Source organism: Spermophilus citellus (assembly GCF_964194105.1).
Source record: "Spermophilus citellus genome assembly, chromosome: 1".
NCBI lineage: Eukaryota > Metazoa > Chordata > Mammalia > Rodentia > Sciuridae > Spermophilus > Spermophilus citellus.
The window spans coordinates 117,639,642-117,658,900 of NC_138182.1; the positions used below are offsets into that span (position 1 = coordinate 117,639,642).

The following is a 19,259-nucleotide window of genomic DNA, read 5'->3' on the forward strand; positions in this document are numbered from 1 at the left end:
AAGAATCCCCAGTGCATGAGGCAGGTGATAAGCACTCACAGCCACAGGGGCTCAGACCAAGGTGAGCCCACTGACACTCCACCTCCATTACAGAGATGGCACCCTGACCATCTCCACCAGTCACAAACCACCCACAGAAAGCCTGTGCTCACAGACGCCACCTTTGTGGACAGCCACCAAGCTCTATGCCACCATAAAGAAGGCCCTGCAGGGGGAAGTGAATGCTTAGAATTCCACAGAAGTCAGCAACAGCCCTGAGCCTCCCCTGTTCCCCCCACCTAACGGAAACAGCCAGTGGATGCAACACCCCAAGCATGCAGACGGGCCTGTTGGCTGCCGACCATCCACCAGCTGGTGAGAAAGTGACAGAAACCAGGGAAGCAGCTCCTTATCCCAGCATGGTTTATCTCATGGACAGAGCTTCCAGTGCTTCAGATAAATAGCTCTGTTTACTTCACTAAATAGTATAAAGACAAAACATTGGGAGAATGCTATGTAAGTGTGTTTCAAAAAATCAATGTGCATCTCGGTGAAAAAAGACAAATAGCTCAATCCAACATGGCAGAGTTTTATATTTTTTTGTAATTTTTATTAGCCATTTTAATTATTCAAAAAAACACAGGTTTCATTGTGGTATATTCATATTCATCACCCAAAGAGGAAAAGCAAGTGGCAAGTAAGTGCATGAAAAGCCTCACAGTATCATTAGTCACTTGAAAGCAAAAATTAAAACCATAGTGAGACACACGTCACACTAATGAGAACTGCAAACATAAGAAGAACAAAAACAAAAAATGTGACAGTGAAGATTGTAGAGAAATTGGAACCCTCAACACATCACTGAGGGAAAATGTAAAATGGTATGGGTGCTATGGAGAACAGCTCTACAGTTCTGCAGAAAGCTGAACGTGGTTACCACTAAACCCGCCATCCCATGCTAAGTGTGTACCCAAGAAAAGTGAAATGGCCTGTGTGCTGACACTTTGTGCATAAAGATTCATGATAGCATCAAAGCGTATATCAACAAATGAATGGGTAATTAAAGTGCAATATGTCCATACAATGAAATATTATTCATCGATAAAAATGAATTACGAGTACATTCTAATGACATGGATGAGCCTCATGGACATTAAGATCAGTGAAAGAAGCCAGTCGTAATGGCTTCATGTTCTATATCTACATTGTATGGAATACCAATAGAGGCAAATCCATAGACATAGAGAGCAAATTAGCAATTGCCAGGGGCTGGGGTAAAGAGCAAACAGTCCAGGGCTGTTAAGAGACACAGTGGGCTTTTTGGAATGATGCAAATGTTGTGAAAGTAGGGAGTGGCAATTTTTATGCGACCTTGGGAATGTACCAAAAATACTAAACTATACATTTTATATGGACAAAATTTATGGCATGTGACTTAATCTCAGTAAGATTGTTGTAAAAATATACTCTATCCATATATTTACATAAGTTCCCAAAGACAAAAAATGCTATAATATACATTATGGCAGAGTTTATAATAGAAAAAAAATCCTGGAAGCAAACCTCTGTAAATAAACTTCTAAGGAAAAAAAATATAATACATTTATAAATATAAAAATACCTTTAAGTTATAAAAGAGCAGAATTTATTTACATGTGATAATATTTTATAAATCAACTGTGACCTTTTTAGTGTCTTTTCTGCTAATTTTAACATACATACTAATTCTAAGTTGGTTTTTATTAAATAACTATTTTGCTTATTATCAGTCATATTTTTTCTAATTCTGATAATACCTGTCTGGCAGGTCAATAGAATTAAAGCATTTTTAAGTGTCATCTTTCCTGGGTTGTGCACAGTATTACATAGTCTTTTTATTTATTATATTATTAGCATACTAAATATATAAATTAATGGGTTTCATTGTGACATTTTCACACGAGCATCCATGTGTCCAGTGACTCTCTCTCAACCTCCTCCCCAGTTAGCCTGATCCCCTTCCTTAGTAGCAGTCTCTCCTGTTGCTATGTCATCATCCCCACCCTCTAAATTTCACTTACACAAGAAACTTGTGATGCTTTCATTTCTGAGTCTGGCTTATTTCGTTTAACGTGGTGGCTCAAGTTGCACTCTTCTTCTGAAAATTACGCCATCCCATTGATCTTTGTGGATGAATAACAATCCATTCTGCACATGCACCACATTATATCTGTCCATTCATCTGCTGGTGAGCAGGGAGGCCCATCCCACAACTTGGGCACTTTAAATAGTTCCCCAATAAATGTGGGTTTATTGGGGAACTATAAACCAATAAACTTGATCAAGTAGCTCTTTTGGATGCTGATTTTGACTCCTTTGGACATGTATGTGGCAGTGGTATAGATGTATCACAAGGAAGTTCTAACTTCAGGTTTTTGAGGCACCTCTGTACTATTTTGCATGATTATTGTTGTCATTTATACCACCATCATCAGTGTTTACAGGTTCAGCATCAACATTTGTATTTTTTGTTTTGTTGGGAGTAGCCTTTCTTACTGGGGTGAGATGAAATCTCAATTGATTTTTAATTTGCATTTCCCTGATGGCTAAACATGTTGAGCATTATTTATATATTTCTTGTACTTCTTCTTTTGAGAAGTGTTTATTCAGATCATTTGCCCATAGGATTGCTTGTCCTTTTGTTGCTGAATTTTTTAAGGGTTTTATATATTCTGGATATAAGTCTTCTACCACATAAATAACTGGCAAGAATTTTCTCCTATTATTTTTTTGGGGGTGGGGTTGGGGGGCTGGGGATTGAACCAAGGGGCACTTAACCACTAAGCCACAGTCCTTTTTAATATTTCATTTAGAGACAGGGTCTCTATAAGTTTCTTTAGGTCCTTGATAAGTTGCTGAGGCTGGCTTTGAACTTGTGATCCTCCTTCCTCAGCCTCCCAAGACACTGCAGGCATGCCCCAACACACCCAGCATGAATTTCTCCCATTCTGAATGGCTGTCTCTTTACCTTACTGATTTTTTCCTCATGCTGCAGAAGCTGGTGTAATTCCATTTGGCAATTCTTGCATTAATTTCCTGAGCCATTGTGTTCTTATTCAAGAAATAATTGTGTGTATCAATATCTAACACTGAAGAAAATCTCAGTGTTACATTAAGGTCTTTGGTCCATTTTGAGTCAATGTTCGTACGGGTGCAAGATAGGAACCTAGCGTCAACCATCCATGGCTGAATGTCCAGTTTTCCCAGCACTGTGTTTAAAAGAGGACATCCGTTTTCCAACCTGTGCTTGGGCTCCTTTAATCAAGAATCAGATGCCTGTAGATGCCTGTGTCATTCCAGGATCTACTCTCTAGTCCATTGATCTGCATGTCTATTTTTATGCCAATACCATGCTGTGTCTGTTAAGATGGCTCTGTGTTATATTTTTAAATCACTGTTGTGATGCTGCTAGAATTGTTCTTTTCCTGAGAATTGTATTGGCTATTTAGGACCCTGTGTTTCCATATGACTTTCAGGGTGGTTTTTGCCTTGGTATTTGATGGGAATTGCATGGAACCTGTAGCTCACTTTGTTAGTATGGCCATTTCAACAGCATTAATACTCTAATGCAAAACCATGAAATAGAGCTGTGGCCACAGCTCAGAGTTAGAACACTTGCCTAGCATGCATGAGGTCCCAAGTTTTATTGCCAGCACCATAAAACTAAAACTAAAGTAAACCAAAAACCGTGAAACACTCAGTGATCAGTCTGTAAAAGTATGAAAACTGTAAAGTTTTCTTTGTGATGCAGAAGCTGGTGTAATTCCATTTGTTAATGGTGTAAAGATCGGCAAATAGATTGTTGATCTATTTGTTGATCTATCTCATATTCTGTTGAATATGAGAACAGTTTCAGGAAACAAAATCCCCAGATGGTTCGGCAACTGATTTTTAACCTAAGTCCAAGATAATTCATTGAAAATAGACTAGTATTTGTTAATGGTTCTGAAATATTGGAATTTATGTGCAAAATGAAACTTGAACTCAGCCTGGCACTATTTAAATTAACTGAAACTGATCCTTGGACCCAAATGTAAGCCCAAAACTGTATCTGTAGAAAAACATAACTAAGAACTTATGCGTTTGGATTAAAGATCTATTTAAGTAAGACAATGCAAACACATCCACTCATAAATGGATACATTGGATTTAATAAAAAACTAAAACCTGTGCTCTTAGAAGTGCAATGTTAAAGAAAGATATATCAAGTCACACTGTGGGGACAGACGTTAAATCATGTATTTCATCAGGGGCATTTATTTAGAAGATATAAGGAACTTCTAGACCTCCATAATCAGAAAAATGATTTTTTCCCACCCAAGGGGGAAAAAAGAGCAAAAAGTTTAAACAGATATTTCACAAAGCAAAGGTGTTCACATGGTAAGTAAGTCCATGAAGATTCTATCATTTTGCATTTAGCAAACACGTGTTAAATCAAAATGTGACACAACCACATATTTACTAGAAGAGCTTTCATGAAGAAGGCAGACCATACCTAATGCTCACAGGGATGCAGAGGACTGAAGGGCACGCATTGGTGACGAGAGCATTAAATAGCACAAACTCTGAAAAGCCACCTGTATTAACTATGACAGTCAGCCCTTCCACCCTTCAGGTATTTAGTTAGGTGAAATTAAAGCAAACACCCCAAAACAGATTTATTCACAAAAATATCCATCATTTCTATATGTGTGATAGCCCCAATCTGAGAACAGCCCAAATGTTTATCATCACACAAAGCAATAAACAAATTATAGTCTGTTCATACAGTGAAAAATTATCCCAAAATGGAAAGGATAGAGCATTGATATTGCTACTAGTTGGATGCATCTCAAAATAATTATGTTCAGGAAAAGAGCCAGATCCTCCAAGGTGCCCACAAAAGATGATGTACATCTTAATTGTTGAGTGTGTCAATTATGCTTCCACAAAGTCTGCTTAACATATATAAATTTAATACGAAAAATGCTAATTACTAAATTATGTATTTCTAAATATTTTTAGGTGAAACACTGAAGCATTTTATTTTTCTTTACCTTTGGGAAGGATTTGCATGTGTACTTCAAGATAAACATTTTACTGATTTTATAAAAGTACAATTTATACCTATTTTCTGGTGGTGCTTGATCAAGATGCTATATGAAATATGAGGTAAAAAATGACACACTATTTCTGCCTATTCAATCATCCATTGTTCCAGTTGTAACATTTTATTCCCCATAAACCTTGATATTGCTTATTATTAAAGATATCAAGACAATTAAAGGACACTCTGTGTTCTACATTACAGATGTCCATACAGAAACGGAGAAGCTGGTAAAGCCACCTAAGTGCGCACCCAGGAGCCGCGGTGGTTTGGAGCAGATTCCAGACTGATTTGTGAGATCCACAGACCCAGAACCCCTGAGAGCTTCTGCTTGCCCCTCTTCAGAGCCTGCTTGACATCTTTGTTCCTCAAGCTATAGATGAGGGGGTTCAACATGGGGATGACAACCGTATAAAAGATGGACACCACTTTGCTCTGCTCCGGGGAGGAGATGGCACTGGGCTGTGCGTACATGAAAAACACGGTCCCGAAAAACAAGCACACCCCAGTGAGGTGGGAGGCACACGTGGAGAAAGCTCGGTGGCGTCCCTGCACGGTGCGGATCTTCAGGATGGCTGAGATGATGCAGAGGTAGGAGACCAACACAACCAAGAAGGTGCTGACAATGATGGAGCCACACAGGCCAAGGAGAACCCACTGGTTCACAGAGGTGTCTGAACAAGACAGGGACAAGAGTGGGGGGACGTCACAGAAGAAGTCATTGATCTCATTTGGCCCACAGAAGGACAGCCTGAAGGTCATTGTTGTCTGAGTGACAGCATTCACTAGGCCCCATGCGTAGGACCCGGACACCAGTAGTCCACAGACCCGGGGAGTCATGCTCATGGGGTACAGAAGAGGGTTGCAGATGGCAGAGAAGCGGTCGTAGGCCATGGCAGCCAGGAGGAAAGCCTCGGTGGTGCCAAACAGAGACAAAAAGAAGAACTGAGAAGCGCACCCAGCAAAGGACACCCTACGGTCATCTTTCAGGCAGTTTACCAGAGCCCTGGGCGCAATTGTGGAAGAATAGCAGACGTCCAGGAAGGAAAGGCTTTGCAGGAAGTCGTACATGGGGGTGTGGAGGTGAGCATCGTCCCTGATGATTGCAATCATGCCCAAGTTTCCCACCATGGCGAGGACATACAGCACCAAAAGGACCAGAAACAGAACTTTCTGCATTCCAGGCCCGCCCCTGAAGCCAAGTAGGATAAACTCTGACACCTGGGTAGTGTTGGCCATTGTGTAATGGCAGCTGGAGGAGGCGGAGGAGGAAGAGGGCCTGGAAGGGGAAACTCTGCAAGTTCCGTACAACTTACTGCCTCAGGGTTCAAATAAAACTAGAGATCTCCACATGGTACTAAAAGCATTCTGTTTATAATCCTGTTACAGTGTCTTGGTTTATTGGATTCCGTAGGCCATGAAATTGGAAAAACCTCTGCTGAAAAGGAAATAAAATGGGCTCAAATAAACATTGACATAAGAAGTCTGCCCCTGCAAACACCTATAGTTACCTACGATGACCTTTATCAGTATTACCCATGTCATCTCACCAACAATATATGGAAATGAGTCCCTGATCTACTTTGCATACTTTATTTACTTCACTTACCTAAGGGTTTTGTTTTGTTTTGCTTTGCTTTGTTTTATTCTTAAAATGCTTTAGAGAAGTCTCAAAATCAAAGAATAAAGACAGTGACTGAGAGTCCAGCTCAGTGGCACAACACTTGCCTAGTGTGCAAGGCCCCGGATTCAATGCCTTGCAGTGTGCGCGCACGCGCGCACACACACACACACACACACACACACACACACACAAGCACAATGTTGAACATGAGTGCCCCTGAGAACTAGCCATTGAGCCAATCCTGCATCATATAAGAACTGTCATCAGACAGAGCTGGAAGATGTTGGCAAGTGACATTGGTTGTCTGGACAAGACCATGCCCTGTGCCACACCTTCTACACTGGTTTCCTGTTACTGCTGAAATAAATTACCTTTAAAGGCATAAATCAACAGAAATTAATGATCTTTCAGTTCTAAGGAAATACATGCAGCTCCCATGGTCTGCACTTGTTAGCCAGCACGCTTCCTTATGGAAGCCCTAAAGGAGAATTTGTTCACCTTTTCCAGCTTCTAAAGACCTGCATTCCTTAGCCCATGGTCCCTTGTGTTTTTAAAACTGGAAGCACAGCGTTTTCTCTTCTCTCTGACCTCTCTGCTCTGGGACTTACTTTTTCTGTATGTAACCATCCTGTGTTCTTAAATGCCCTTGTGTTGAAATCGGATCCTTCTAGATGGACCAAGATAACCACCACCCTGCTGCCCTGTCTCAATATCCTTTGCAGTGAAAGGTACTGTATCCATGAATAAGTGTGTGGACATACTGAGAGGGTAGCTCTCATCCCCACCATGGTATATATTTTATATATTTTTTTAAAGATTGATGAAGTTGTGGTTATAATACAAGGCAAAAGAAATCCAATAATACATGGTGTTGTTTTTACTACAACCATTCATTAATCCATTCTTGAATTAATGATTATCAAACTATTTTTCCTTTTTATCTATAATAACTGCCCCTCCAATACACTCTCTTCATCATTAAATATTACACACAAAACAACAATAATGTATTTAAGCAGCTAATCTTAAGGCACCTTGAGCTACAGTAAGCTGGAACTTCATTGTAGGGTAGGACTTCCTCCTTGGAATGGAGCCGGGGATGGAGCTATAACTGGGTGACTGTTGGAGTCAATGTGTTGAAGGAGAGAGCAAGTGCTTCTCTTACTCCAGCTCTGGGTGGACTGACTCACAGGCTCCTCACAGTGGGCAGGGCACAGCATGGCTGCCCACTTCCAGTGCCAGCTCACACTGCTGGAAGTGATCCCAAAGTCTTGTGCATAAAGAAGCAGATCACAAATCCATCCCAGGCACAAAGCAAGGCAAGTCAAGTTAACGCAAAGCATGGTTACAGCTGTGACACTGCCACAATCATAGCCATGACTGTCCTGCTGCACACCACCGTACCTAGACACAGTGAGCCTGCTGCAGAGAGTGTCATAGTCTTATAGGAGGCCCTGAGGAGAGGAGGCACTAACCAGCTAACTCCCGAGGAGCAGGAGTATGATCCTGTCTCATCAAAGGCCACTCATCTTCCTGGGAGAGTTAGTGCCTAAGAATCTCACAAAGGAAATATCACCAAAAAAAAAAAAAAAAAAAAAAAAAAACAGAGCAAAATCATGCAGCTGGACTTTTTGACACATTTGAAGACTTGACATCCATGAAAACAAAAGTCTCCTTTTTTGGGGACTCAGGGGCACTCTACCACTGAGCCGCGTCCCCAGCCCTATTTTGTATTTTATTTAGAGACAGGATCTCACTGGGTTGCTTAGCGCCTCACTTTCTGCTGAGGCTGGCTTTGAACTCACGATCTTCTTGCCTCAGCCTCCCCAACCACTGGGATTACAGGCGTGCACCATGCACCCAGCCCAGAGTCTCCATTATAAGTGCTTTTCAGATAAGCATTTATAGCTGTGTTGTAACAGATTGATGTAGAAAATGAAGGTCACCAAAACCTAATTCTGAAAAAAAAAACACCAGCTATTGGATAATTGTTATAATATATCAATCTAAAAATATTAAAACTGTTTTAATGCTCAAAAAAGCAACCAGTACCACATACTAATACCACTGAGTTTCACCATTAAGAAATGTGCCAAGATGTGCCAAGTTGTCCTGCTTATTTTTTATTTCCTGACTCCAGAGCTGTTTCTCTTGGCCCCACATTGACCTGACACCTTTTTAAATGTGAGCACTGAGCAACACTAGTACTGCTGCGTGCTCTTGTTTTGGATCTTTTGCTGGATTATCACCCTCTGTTGCAAACCTTCTCTGTGCTCCTTAGAAACCCCCAATCCTGAAATAACACAACATAGAAATGAGCGACCCAGCACGGGGTCTAGATCTGTCTGAATCGAGCTTTGAAATGGGAAAAGCATGCGTGAGCTTTCTGATATGAGAGCCTTGAAACAGACAATTGCTAAGGTGCATGTTGTTATACTATTGGATCCCCCAAGTGTCTTATTCCATCTATTCCTACATTTATGGAAACAAGGTAGAAAATCTAATGAAACGTCACACCTGGATGTCAAATACTTACAGTCTTTGGATGAATGTCATCAGAAAATGCGGGATCAAAGAGCTCTCGAGGATGATGGAGTGCAAAGTTAATATTATATTGCAGAATGAGTTCTGAACTCTAAATTAAGATACATTTCTACCTCCTATTCTGCTAGTAGCCCAATGAAAAGTTTGAGCAATGAGCTCTGTAGTTCCATAATATACTGAGTGATTTCTCATCCTAGACAGGGTACCAACTGCTATACAGGTGTTTCATTTGATCCTTATGCAAACTGTTGTGTGAGGTAAATACTGTGATCATTCTCATTTTACAAACAGGAACAATGAAATTTGGAGAGCTAGGCCATTTACCCAAAATCACTCTGTTAATAAAAATGAAGCTGCAATTCTAAATGGGAAATTTGATTTCAAAATCTATACCACAATGTATCTTTTTTAGACAAGAGACTAAAGCATTCATATGTCTTAAATATTGTTGTTTAAAAAAATTAAATGGAATCATTTGTATTTCTATGAGACACCATGTTACAGATTCATTTCAGTGATTTTCAACTTAAAAGATCTAAATATTGGTTTATGTATTGATAAATGTCCCTGATAATGCTAAAAATATATTATAGACTCTTGTGCAAAATAAGCGTAGTGATATGAAGGCTGCACTGTAGAATCAGTGCAGGAAGGTGGATAACATCAGGGACTCTGGTACCGGAGCCCTGGTGGGTGCTCTCCTGGACAAAGGTCTTGTTCTTTCCATGTTTTAGTAGAGAGACCAGTTAAATGTGGATAATTACAGTGTGCACTTCACTATAAGGACCAAAGTGTTTCACAGATAAAAAGTCCTCCAGAAAGCATGGCCATGTAATAAGCACAATTAAGTATGGCCATTATTAATAGTTCTGCTTTTAAAACTTAGTTCATTGTTGTCCAACACTGTTTAATTGAGTTCCACCATTTTCATAGCTCCATTGGGGTTCTTCAGCAAAGTGTGGTTGATCTAGCTTTCTAGCTGCCTTGCTAGAATTTAACTTAATTGTGCAGAGGGTCTTGAAGAAGGGTCTTGATTAATGTCAAGTCAGCCTCACCTTAGTGCCCTGTGCTCTGCCCTCCCTTTCAGCTGACTCAGCTGCCCCTCCAGCTCTGCAGTGAGTTCTGACCTCAGGAAATCTCAGCACGATTTTGTGAGAGTTGAGAGTGAGGATTATAATAGTTCCTTCAGTGTCGGTCCCCAGGGTGGCTCCCCACGGTTCTGTGTTAACAGGAGCAGAGTGGCTCCTTCAGGTGCTGCGTGCGACTTGGCAAGGAGACAAGATGAAGTCCCAGAGCAAAGATCTGAGAGCAGAACCTGACAAACACAAAGCCACAACTGTCCTCAGAATAAGAAAGTAAGATGTGCTTGTAAGTTTGAGGTTGGAAAGCTTAATGGAAGTTTACATGCTTCCACTCCAGGCCCACGGCTGTTATCTAGAAGAGGATGAACACATGCCAATCAAATTCAACAGGTACTGGTCAGGCTTCTAGCTTGCTGGTGACCTAATTAAACTCCAAGACAGAAATACATTTGCAGGCATATTTTGTTATTTTTTTAACTGACATAAGAAATAGGTAGTAAGACACAAAGATTTCATTTTATGTGTTTCTGATTAGAGTGACAACTAATATCCAAAACTGATAAAAATCATATGCCACATGTTAACCCACATAATGCATGAGGAAATGTTTGCTTACATGACCTTTGAAATATTCCTTCAATTCATAATATTTTCCAAATCATATACATGAAATGTAAGACCTGAAAACATACAAACTCGCTGCAATGTCACCAGAGGCTAACTGATGGAATTAGAATTTTAGTAAAACACATCTCAACTTCATGGAGCTCACCGACTATCCTCATAATTTCTGAAGTCGTGTTGAAATGGTCTGGAATATATACAGGCACATAACAAGTTTTAAGTTCTATAATGTGTGTTTGGGAAACTTGATAAAATGGAGCCCTCTCTCTTCTTGAAATCTAGTGTCTTCAGTATTTATAACTGAAATGACTATAATAGTGGAAGATTCAGTAAAATAAATGAAGGTACAGTAAAATAAATGAAGGTTATTAAGTGTATTAAACAAAGTTGGTGCATATTTAAAGAAACCAAATTATTTCAGCCATTTAAAAATATTTGCTCAGGGACTGGGGTTGTGGCTCAGAGGTAGAGCGCTCACCTGGCATGTGTGAGGCATGGGGTTCGATCCTTAGCACCACAAAAAAGATAAATAAATAAGGGTATTGTGTCCATCTGCAACTAAAAAAATATTTTTTAAAAATTTTATTTAGAAAACATATGTTCAAATGATATTATTTACTTATAAATATATATTAAACTAAATGTAGAATTCAATACCTTTTTTGTAAATATGTATTAAATGTACATTAAATTACATGTATATGTAATGCAGATATATACATGATGTTATCTTTTTAAAAAGTATAATCTGATGTAAAATTATCATCCATGATTTATTAAATATTGTGGTACATGTTGTGGGTGAAAACATGCAAATAACAAGATAATTGCCTTCATGATTGCTGCTACTTGCTACTGAATGGTAAAATGATCACAGGCATTCAAACAACACAGCTAAGGATGTTCAATGGACCTAACCATACAGGTGTGCAATATCATTTTCTCCAATTCAGTCCCAAGGTCTTCCTCTTTCCCTCCCCTGTCCCCTCCCTATACTCTACCAATTCTTCTTCTTTGTTTCTTTGTAATTCTCTTTGTAAATCCATATAGCAGTCTCAGTCAGTGACCTCTCCCTGAGACTCCTTTCTCCCAAGATACGAGAAGATATATGTAAACTGCACCTCTGGGCACCCTGGGAGATTTGCACCCTATCGTGTGTGTTAAGGGTAAAATTATCAGGTCTTCTGAAAACCATCTAGTAAGTAAGTGTCAGACTCTGAAATAGCAGATAAGCTATTTAGCAGAGGGTTTCCTCTTCCTGAGGACCATGTGGACCTATGCAGAAGATGCACCACCTGTAAGAAGGTTGGTGAATTCTGTAAGCTTCTCCTGAAGCATCTGGAAGACCTCAAGTCAGAGTGAGTTGCAAGAGGCACGCCCAATACACCGTTCTGGGAGAGGAAAACTGTGGCATGTTGGTTACTTCCTGAGATCCAGGCTCTGCACTGTGCAGCATGGACTTTACAGAAATCATTTCAACTAAGATAGTCACGTCATAGTTTTCAGGAACAACCACTATTAACAAAGAATTTTTAAAACACTTAAGCTAGCCTTATTTATTTTATGCTCATTGCATATTTTAGAAGTTTTTCTTCTAGTTGATTGATTAATAAAATGTACCCAAAATATATACATTTACTGGTAAGATAAATAGTAGAACAATCAAAGACAGAAAATCATGTTCCTAAATAAACAGTGTAATAATTGCTTCTGTTAACGTTATTAGTAGTACAATGGATGGACGGAACAACTTCCCTGGAGTCCAGAAAATGAGTCAAGGTCCACTTTCACAGGTGTTTTCTGAGACAGCAGTGGCTTTCCTGATCCTATTGAGCGTTCTACAGAAACTTTTGTCGTGAATTAGAATGTTTGAAAGCATTCATTGAAAATTTCATGTCTAAAATTAAGATCACTTGAAAGCTGCCCTTTGCCCTGATGTGGGTCAGCTTGGATGGAAGTTTTTGGATGTTTTTCTTGTTAAGATGTAAGATAGTCTGTGGTAAAAGAGATGAGAACTAAGTTCACCACTCCATCTCCCACTCAATCTCAGTGGACACAAACCTCTGAAAGTAACTCTCATGTGGATAAAGAGAGTGAGCACCAAGGCAAACACCCTTCGAGGTTCCTTTACATAAGTAAATGTGAAGGATGTTCAGCTTTCTCAACTGATTCCCCTATATGTTACTGGGATATTTTCCCAGATTGCTAACATTTACAGTATATTATATAAATAGACAAAATATTTATTTTGTGATGAAATCATTTTCAACATACTAAAAGGGACCACATCTTGAATACCTATTCCAAGTTATCGTTTACCATAAATTAACTCAAGGTAAATTCTGTGCATATATACAAATATATACACACCAATGCACATATATCTGCATACATAAGTATGTATGACCATGTTATTTAGCACATACTTATTTCATTAAGTATGTAGGTGAAATGTAATAATGAGATGAAGAATTAATGATTATTCCAATTTTTATATTTGAACCTTATATATTATAATAGAAATCCAAGATTCTCCTCTCCCATATACATACATATGTACTAAAAAAGCATTTATCACCATGTCTGCTTTAAAAATATATCTATTTTATCACTTGGTATGGCATTATCATTATCCCATACCAAGTGAAGGGCATAGAAGTGAGGTAGTCCCCTTCAGGAACTAGCACCTATAAAAACCACCAGGGAATTTCTAACTATCACACAAAGTCTGTATAAAAAAACACACTGCCCTTGGGGGCAGAATCATCCCGACTGACAGTAGTGAGTACTTTAATAAGAGTATTTACAAGGTTTAAGAGTCTTGGATAAGACGGTTTAAGATGGAATGCTTCATGCTAGGACTTGGCATAGTACCTTCAGACTGGGGCACACAATGAGGCCCAGACCCCAGAGTGGAATCTGCGGTGTCACTGGATGAGTTTTTATGAGCCATCACTGGATCTGTGAATCTTTCATGAGCAGGTCGATGGCAGAGCAACAAATACACACACAGATGTGTTCAGTCCTAGGAATTTCGTGAAACAAATGGTGAAGTCGATTACGTTCCATTCTCTACCTCCTGACCTACTAGAACACATAGTTATGTTATTTGCAGTTCTTAGTGTGACTTCATAATTGCTCCAAATCTGAGTTTAAGTATAGAACGTGTGGGTCTACAGATCTGATCTCTGATGTTCTGCATCACCGTTATGCATCAATTTCCCCTTCAAGGCAATTCGAAATTTGGCATTAAAATTTCTTCTACTATTTTTAGATAAATTTTTTAGCAAAGGCATGGTAAATAGATGATTTTGGTTTTTTTCTTAACTGACCTTCTTTTTCATACATAAAATTGGAATTCAATGTGCTATGCTTCTACATGTACATGACATAGTTTGGCTGACTTTATTCTGCTGTTCCACCCCTTCTGCATTTCTCTTCCCTCCCCCTCCCCTTCCTCTACTTCACTATTCATCCTTCTATTTTCATGAGAGTCCATGTCTCCTTTTTTAAATTACTTATTTCTCTCTAGGTTCTGCATTTGTGAGGAATCATTTGACCCTTGACTTCCTAGGTCTGGCTTATATCAATCAGCATGATGTTCTCCATTCATTTGTTTATCTGGAAAATGCCATAATTTCATTCTTCTGTCAGATTGAGAAGAAAACTCCATTGCCTATATACACCACATTTTTTTATCCATTCATCTGTTGATGGGAACCAGGGCTGGTTCCACATCTTGACTATTGTGAATTGTGCTGCTATAAACAGTGATGTGGCTGCATCACTGTAGCATGCTGGTTTTAGATCTTTTGGAAAATACCAAGGAGTGAGATAGCTCGGTCACGAGGTGGGTCCATTCCTATTCTTTTGGGGAATCTCCGTACTGCTTTCCAGAGTGGTTGCATTCCCACCAACAATGTTTGAGTGTACCTTTTCCCCATATCCTCACCAACACTTATTATTATTTGTATTTTTGATAATTGCCATTCTGACTAGAGTAAAGTGAAATCTGAAAGTGGTTTTGATTTAATTTCCCTGACTGCTAAGGACATTGAATATTTTTTATAGACTTGAAAGAAGCAGCAGAATTATGTATGCTGCTACCAACACATTATTAACTTCTTGATATTAAGATTTTTTTCAGATGAATTAATGATATAAAATAACATAGAGAGTGCTTTTGTCAGCTTTTTCACCACTGTGACCAAAAGACCCAATGCGAACAAATTTAAGGAGGAAAGTTCATACTATGCTAACTTTATTTTTGTTGTTGTTGTTTGAATAAACACTGAGGAGTAGATAGCTGAGTCATGTGGTGGTTGCATTCCTAGTCTTTTAAGGAACCCCACATTGATTTCCATAGTGGTTGTGCTAATTTACAGTCCTACCAACAGTGCATAAGGGTTCTTTTCTCCCCACATCCTCTCCAGCTTATTATTATGTGGATTCTCAATGACTGCCTTTCTAACTGGAGTGAGATAAAATTTCCATCTAGTTTTGATTTGCATATCTGTGATTGCTAAAGATGTTGAACATTTTTCATATATTTGTTGCCCTTTGTATTTCTTCTTTTTTAAGAAGTGTCTAGTTTATTTGTTCACTTGTTGATTGGGTCATTTGAGTTTTGTTGTTGTTATTGTTATTGTTGTTTTTGTTTGAGTTCTTTATATATTCTGGATATTAATCCTCTGAGGAGCAGCTGGCAAAGATTTCCTCCCATTCTTTAGGCTCTCTCTTCATGCTCTTAATTGTTTACTCTGTTGTGCAGAATATTTCTTCCAAGTTATGTAATCTAAATTGGATGGATTGAATATGCAAGAAGAGTTTTGAGGTTGGGTCTTTTCATGGAGAGGGCTTAGACTCAGTTTGGATGTCAGAGGTACAGGTGGCCTGAGGTTCACAGAAGCTTTCAGAAGGAGAGAATGTTGCTTCTTTTGTTTGACTCTGAGAAACTGGCACCCCAAACTGGCTTGATTTAGATTATAAAGTCAGATGGAAGCAAAGCTAACACTTGGCTAGGAGTTCTGCAATTTTAAGACAAAAACCTTTCTATATAATACTCTATATCTTGTCACCTGGCCTACGTGGGCCCCAATATGGCTCTGTGGAATGAGATGGCTAGCTAATCTAAGAGCTCAGACCTTCTGGTCCATTTTGAATGCAGATTCTTTATGTTTGGAGCCATAGTACTGAACTTAGACAATTAGAAAACAATTCTTCAGTACATATAGGTTTCAAATAAACACATAATAGATTTTTTATATCTTCCAGATGACAGAGAAAGGAGATTCTGCAATTAATATTAAAATAATCATTTTATTAAACAATTACACTTTTACAATTTTTTTTTGTATTTTACAAACATAGAGTCCTGGAGCAATCCTGGAGGCACATATATTGCTCAATTACAGAATGTGTGAGGGAAGGTGATAGAATTTTCTCAACTTCAATTTAAATCGCATAACATAAATTTACTGTTTCGTTATTTCAAGTATACAGTTCAGTGTCTTAAGAATATTCTGTGTTGTGCAAACTATCTCCAGAATTAATTTCACATTGTAAAACTGAAAGTAGGCACATGAAACCACTGCTCCCAGCTTCCCCATCCTTTCAGCCTCTTACCAACTATCCGTCCACTTCTATTTCTCTTTGACTACTCTATATACCTCATGTAGGTGGAATTGTAGTGGATTTGTCTTTTGTGACTGACTTATTTCACTTAGCAAAATATCCCCAATAAGCATTCATGTTGTAACAGGTGTCTGAATTTTCTTTCTCTTAATATTTCCATTTCAGTCTTTTAAAACAATTTGTAGATCAATGAAACTTTGCTTTCTTTCAACCTTCTTATGGATAATGCTACAGTGAACTTAGGAGAGTAAATGTCTCTTTTATATACACACAAACAAGCAGAATGGCCAGATTGTATAGTAATTATATACTTAACTTTTGTGAGGGTAAAACATTATCCTTGATTGCTGTATCATTTACGTGAACACTTACAGTTCAGAGGATCTAAACGATTCACATTCTCCCCAAAACTTGCTATTATTTATTTATTATTGTAGCCATATTTTGGGTTGGAGGTGATTCTAATTCATATGTCCTTTGTTACGAATGACACACAGCAACTTTTCATGTATGCCCATTTGCTTATTTTTGGAGATGGCCCTTGCTAGGATCATGCTTCTCATCTTCTGGATCTATACAGAACCCTGCCTCTGGACCCCCACGTATTCCTTCATCAGCCAGCTGTCTCTCATGGATCTCCTGTACATCTCTGTGATTGTGCCCAAGATGCTGGTGGGCCAGGTCATGGGAGACCATACAATCTCCCCTGCAGGCTGTGGGATCCAGATGTTCTTCTACCTGACCCTGGCAGGGGCTGAGATTTTCCTTCTGTCGGCCATGGCCTATGACCGGTATGCTGCCATCTGCAGACCTCTGCATTACCCACTGCTGATGAACCAAAGGGTCTGCCGTCTGCTGGTGTCTGGCTGATGGCTCCTGGGAGCACTGGATGGCTTGCTGCTCACGCCCATCACCATGAGCTTCCCCTTCTGCAAGTCCAGGAAGATCCTGAGCTTCTTCTGCGAGGCCCCTGCCCTGCTGAGGCTCTCCTGCTCGGACGTCTCCCTCTACAAGATGCTCATGTACCTGTGCTGCGTCCTCATGCTCCTCGTGCCCACCGTGGTCATCTCCAGCCCCTACACCCTCATCCTGCTCCTCATCCACAGGACCAGCTCAGCCGAGGGCCACAGGAAGGCACTGGCCACCTGCTCTTCCCACATGACAGAGGTGCTACTCTTCTTTGGTGCGGCCATCTACACTTACATGCTCCCCGGCTCCTACCACACAGCACAACAGGATGTGAAGGTGTCCGCCTTCTACACCATCCTCACCCCTGTGTTGAACCCCCTCATCCACAGCCTGCGCGACAGAGATGTCACTGCGGCTCCGAGAAGCCTGCTGCAGTCAAGGAGGCTCTTCCCGAGGTTCCTGAGCGGTTGCACCTGGGAGGGAGCCTGCCTCTTCCTCTCCCTCCTCCTCCCCATCTCTCCTTGGAGGGCCCAGCATGGAGCCCACACATTTTCACTTCCTTCTCCTGGGTGTGGCATTTCTCCTCCACACTGCTTACTCATTCCAGTTCTTTATATTTAATCATTAAGTCTTTGTAATTGTGTTGCAATATCCACCATAAGAAAAGCCATATAAAATGCCTTTTACATTATTTCATTAATTTTAGCATAGTCTTGGGATACTTTTGCCTCTCCATGAAGACTTCAGATCCCAGCAGACCCCTCGAGTGAATGTGGCTTTTCTCATTTGAAATACCCCTAAGCTGTAGGTCACTGTGGCAACCCACCATGTTCCAAGGTTTGCTCTCATATCTCAGTAAGTGCAAATGACACACTTTTCTAGATACTAAAAGCTAGATCATTTCCTGAATGTTTTTAGTACTGTTTGGCTATAAAAACTACTTCTAACAAACGACATTCCAGAGAGTTCATGGAGCCATCTGCTTTGATGAAAGTGCTTTTTCTAGGTGGATTCCTTAGATTTCAGTCTATGGTAGATGATGGTCTACCATACTTAGACCTATGCTACCTTTGGAAGAAGGTGAGATGTTATAGAATCTTAGTCTCTTTAGCTTTTACTTATAGAACTGAGAAAACCACAAATAAGTTTTAGGCTTGTCACTACCCTTTACTTCTTCCAGCGTAAATCATGCTATGAAGAGAATATTGTAAATCCACCAGAACCAGAAGATCATTATTATTTTATGTAGTTTTTCCAGAATCAAGATATAAGGAGATGATTGCTGTTTCTTAATTAAACATTTCCTCTGATTAACATGCAAGGATGTGATTTGGGACCCTCTGCTGTTCAGGTGCCACCACCAACAGGAGCCTGACCTGCTGTGTCATGGTGGAGGCTGGATACCAGGGGCTCACACGGGCCACATCTTCCAGACCAACAGTTATCCCACCCTGCAGGCCATGGAGGGTGCATGGCGCTTCTCAGTGATGGTTATTCCCATTGTGCATGAAAGGAGGTGGTTTTTTGTTGTTGTTGTTTTTCCTGATTTTATTAGTCAGTCCTACTAAGTCAAAAAAAAAAAAAACAGAAAAGCAAATTGTCTAGAGTTAGGATAGTTTCATTTTGGAAATCAGTGAAATTAAAATGACAGAAATGTGAAGAGCAAAATGGCCCAAATGAGTAGAATAGATGAAAGACCAGTTAGACATGCATTTATTCTTATTTTCACATTATAGAT

General features: G+C 39.7%; 1 protein-coding gene and 1 pseudogene across 2 annotated transcripts in view; one reads left to right on the forward strand and one right to left on the reverse strand.

Annotated features, from left to right (window-relative positions):
- Nucleotides 1-18,142, forward strand: part of LOC308647923 (olfactory receptor 2T3-like) — a 668,743-nt pseudogene extending 650,601 nt beyond the window's left edge. The window contains exon 2 of the transcript in view: nucleotides 17,230-18,142. The product of the transcript in view is annotated as an olfactory receptor 2T3-like (transcript). The remainder of the gene's footprint in view (nucleotides 1-17,229) is intronic.
- On the reverse strand, nucleotides 5,345-6,343 carry LOC308652353 (olfactory receptor 5AP2-like; the record flags this gene model as incomplete). Its single annotated transcript, XM_081300098.1, has 1 exon — nucleotides 5,345-6,343. The coding sequence occupies one exon, from the start codon at nucleotides 6,341-6,343 to the stop codon at nucleotides 5,345-5,347; it is 999 nt and encodes a 332-aa protein (XP_081156224.1).
- Nucleotides 18,143-19,259: the final 1,117 nt, after the last annotated feature.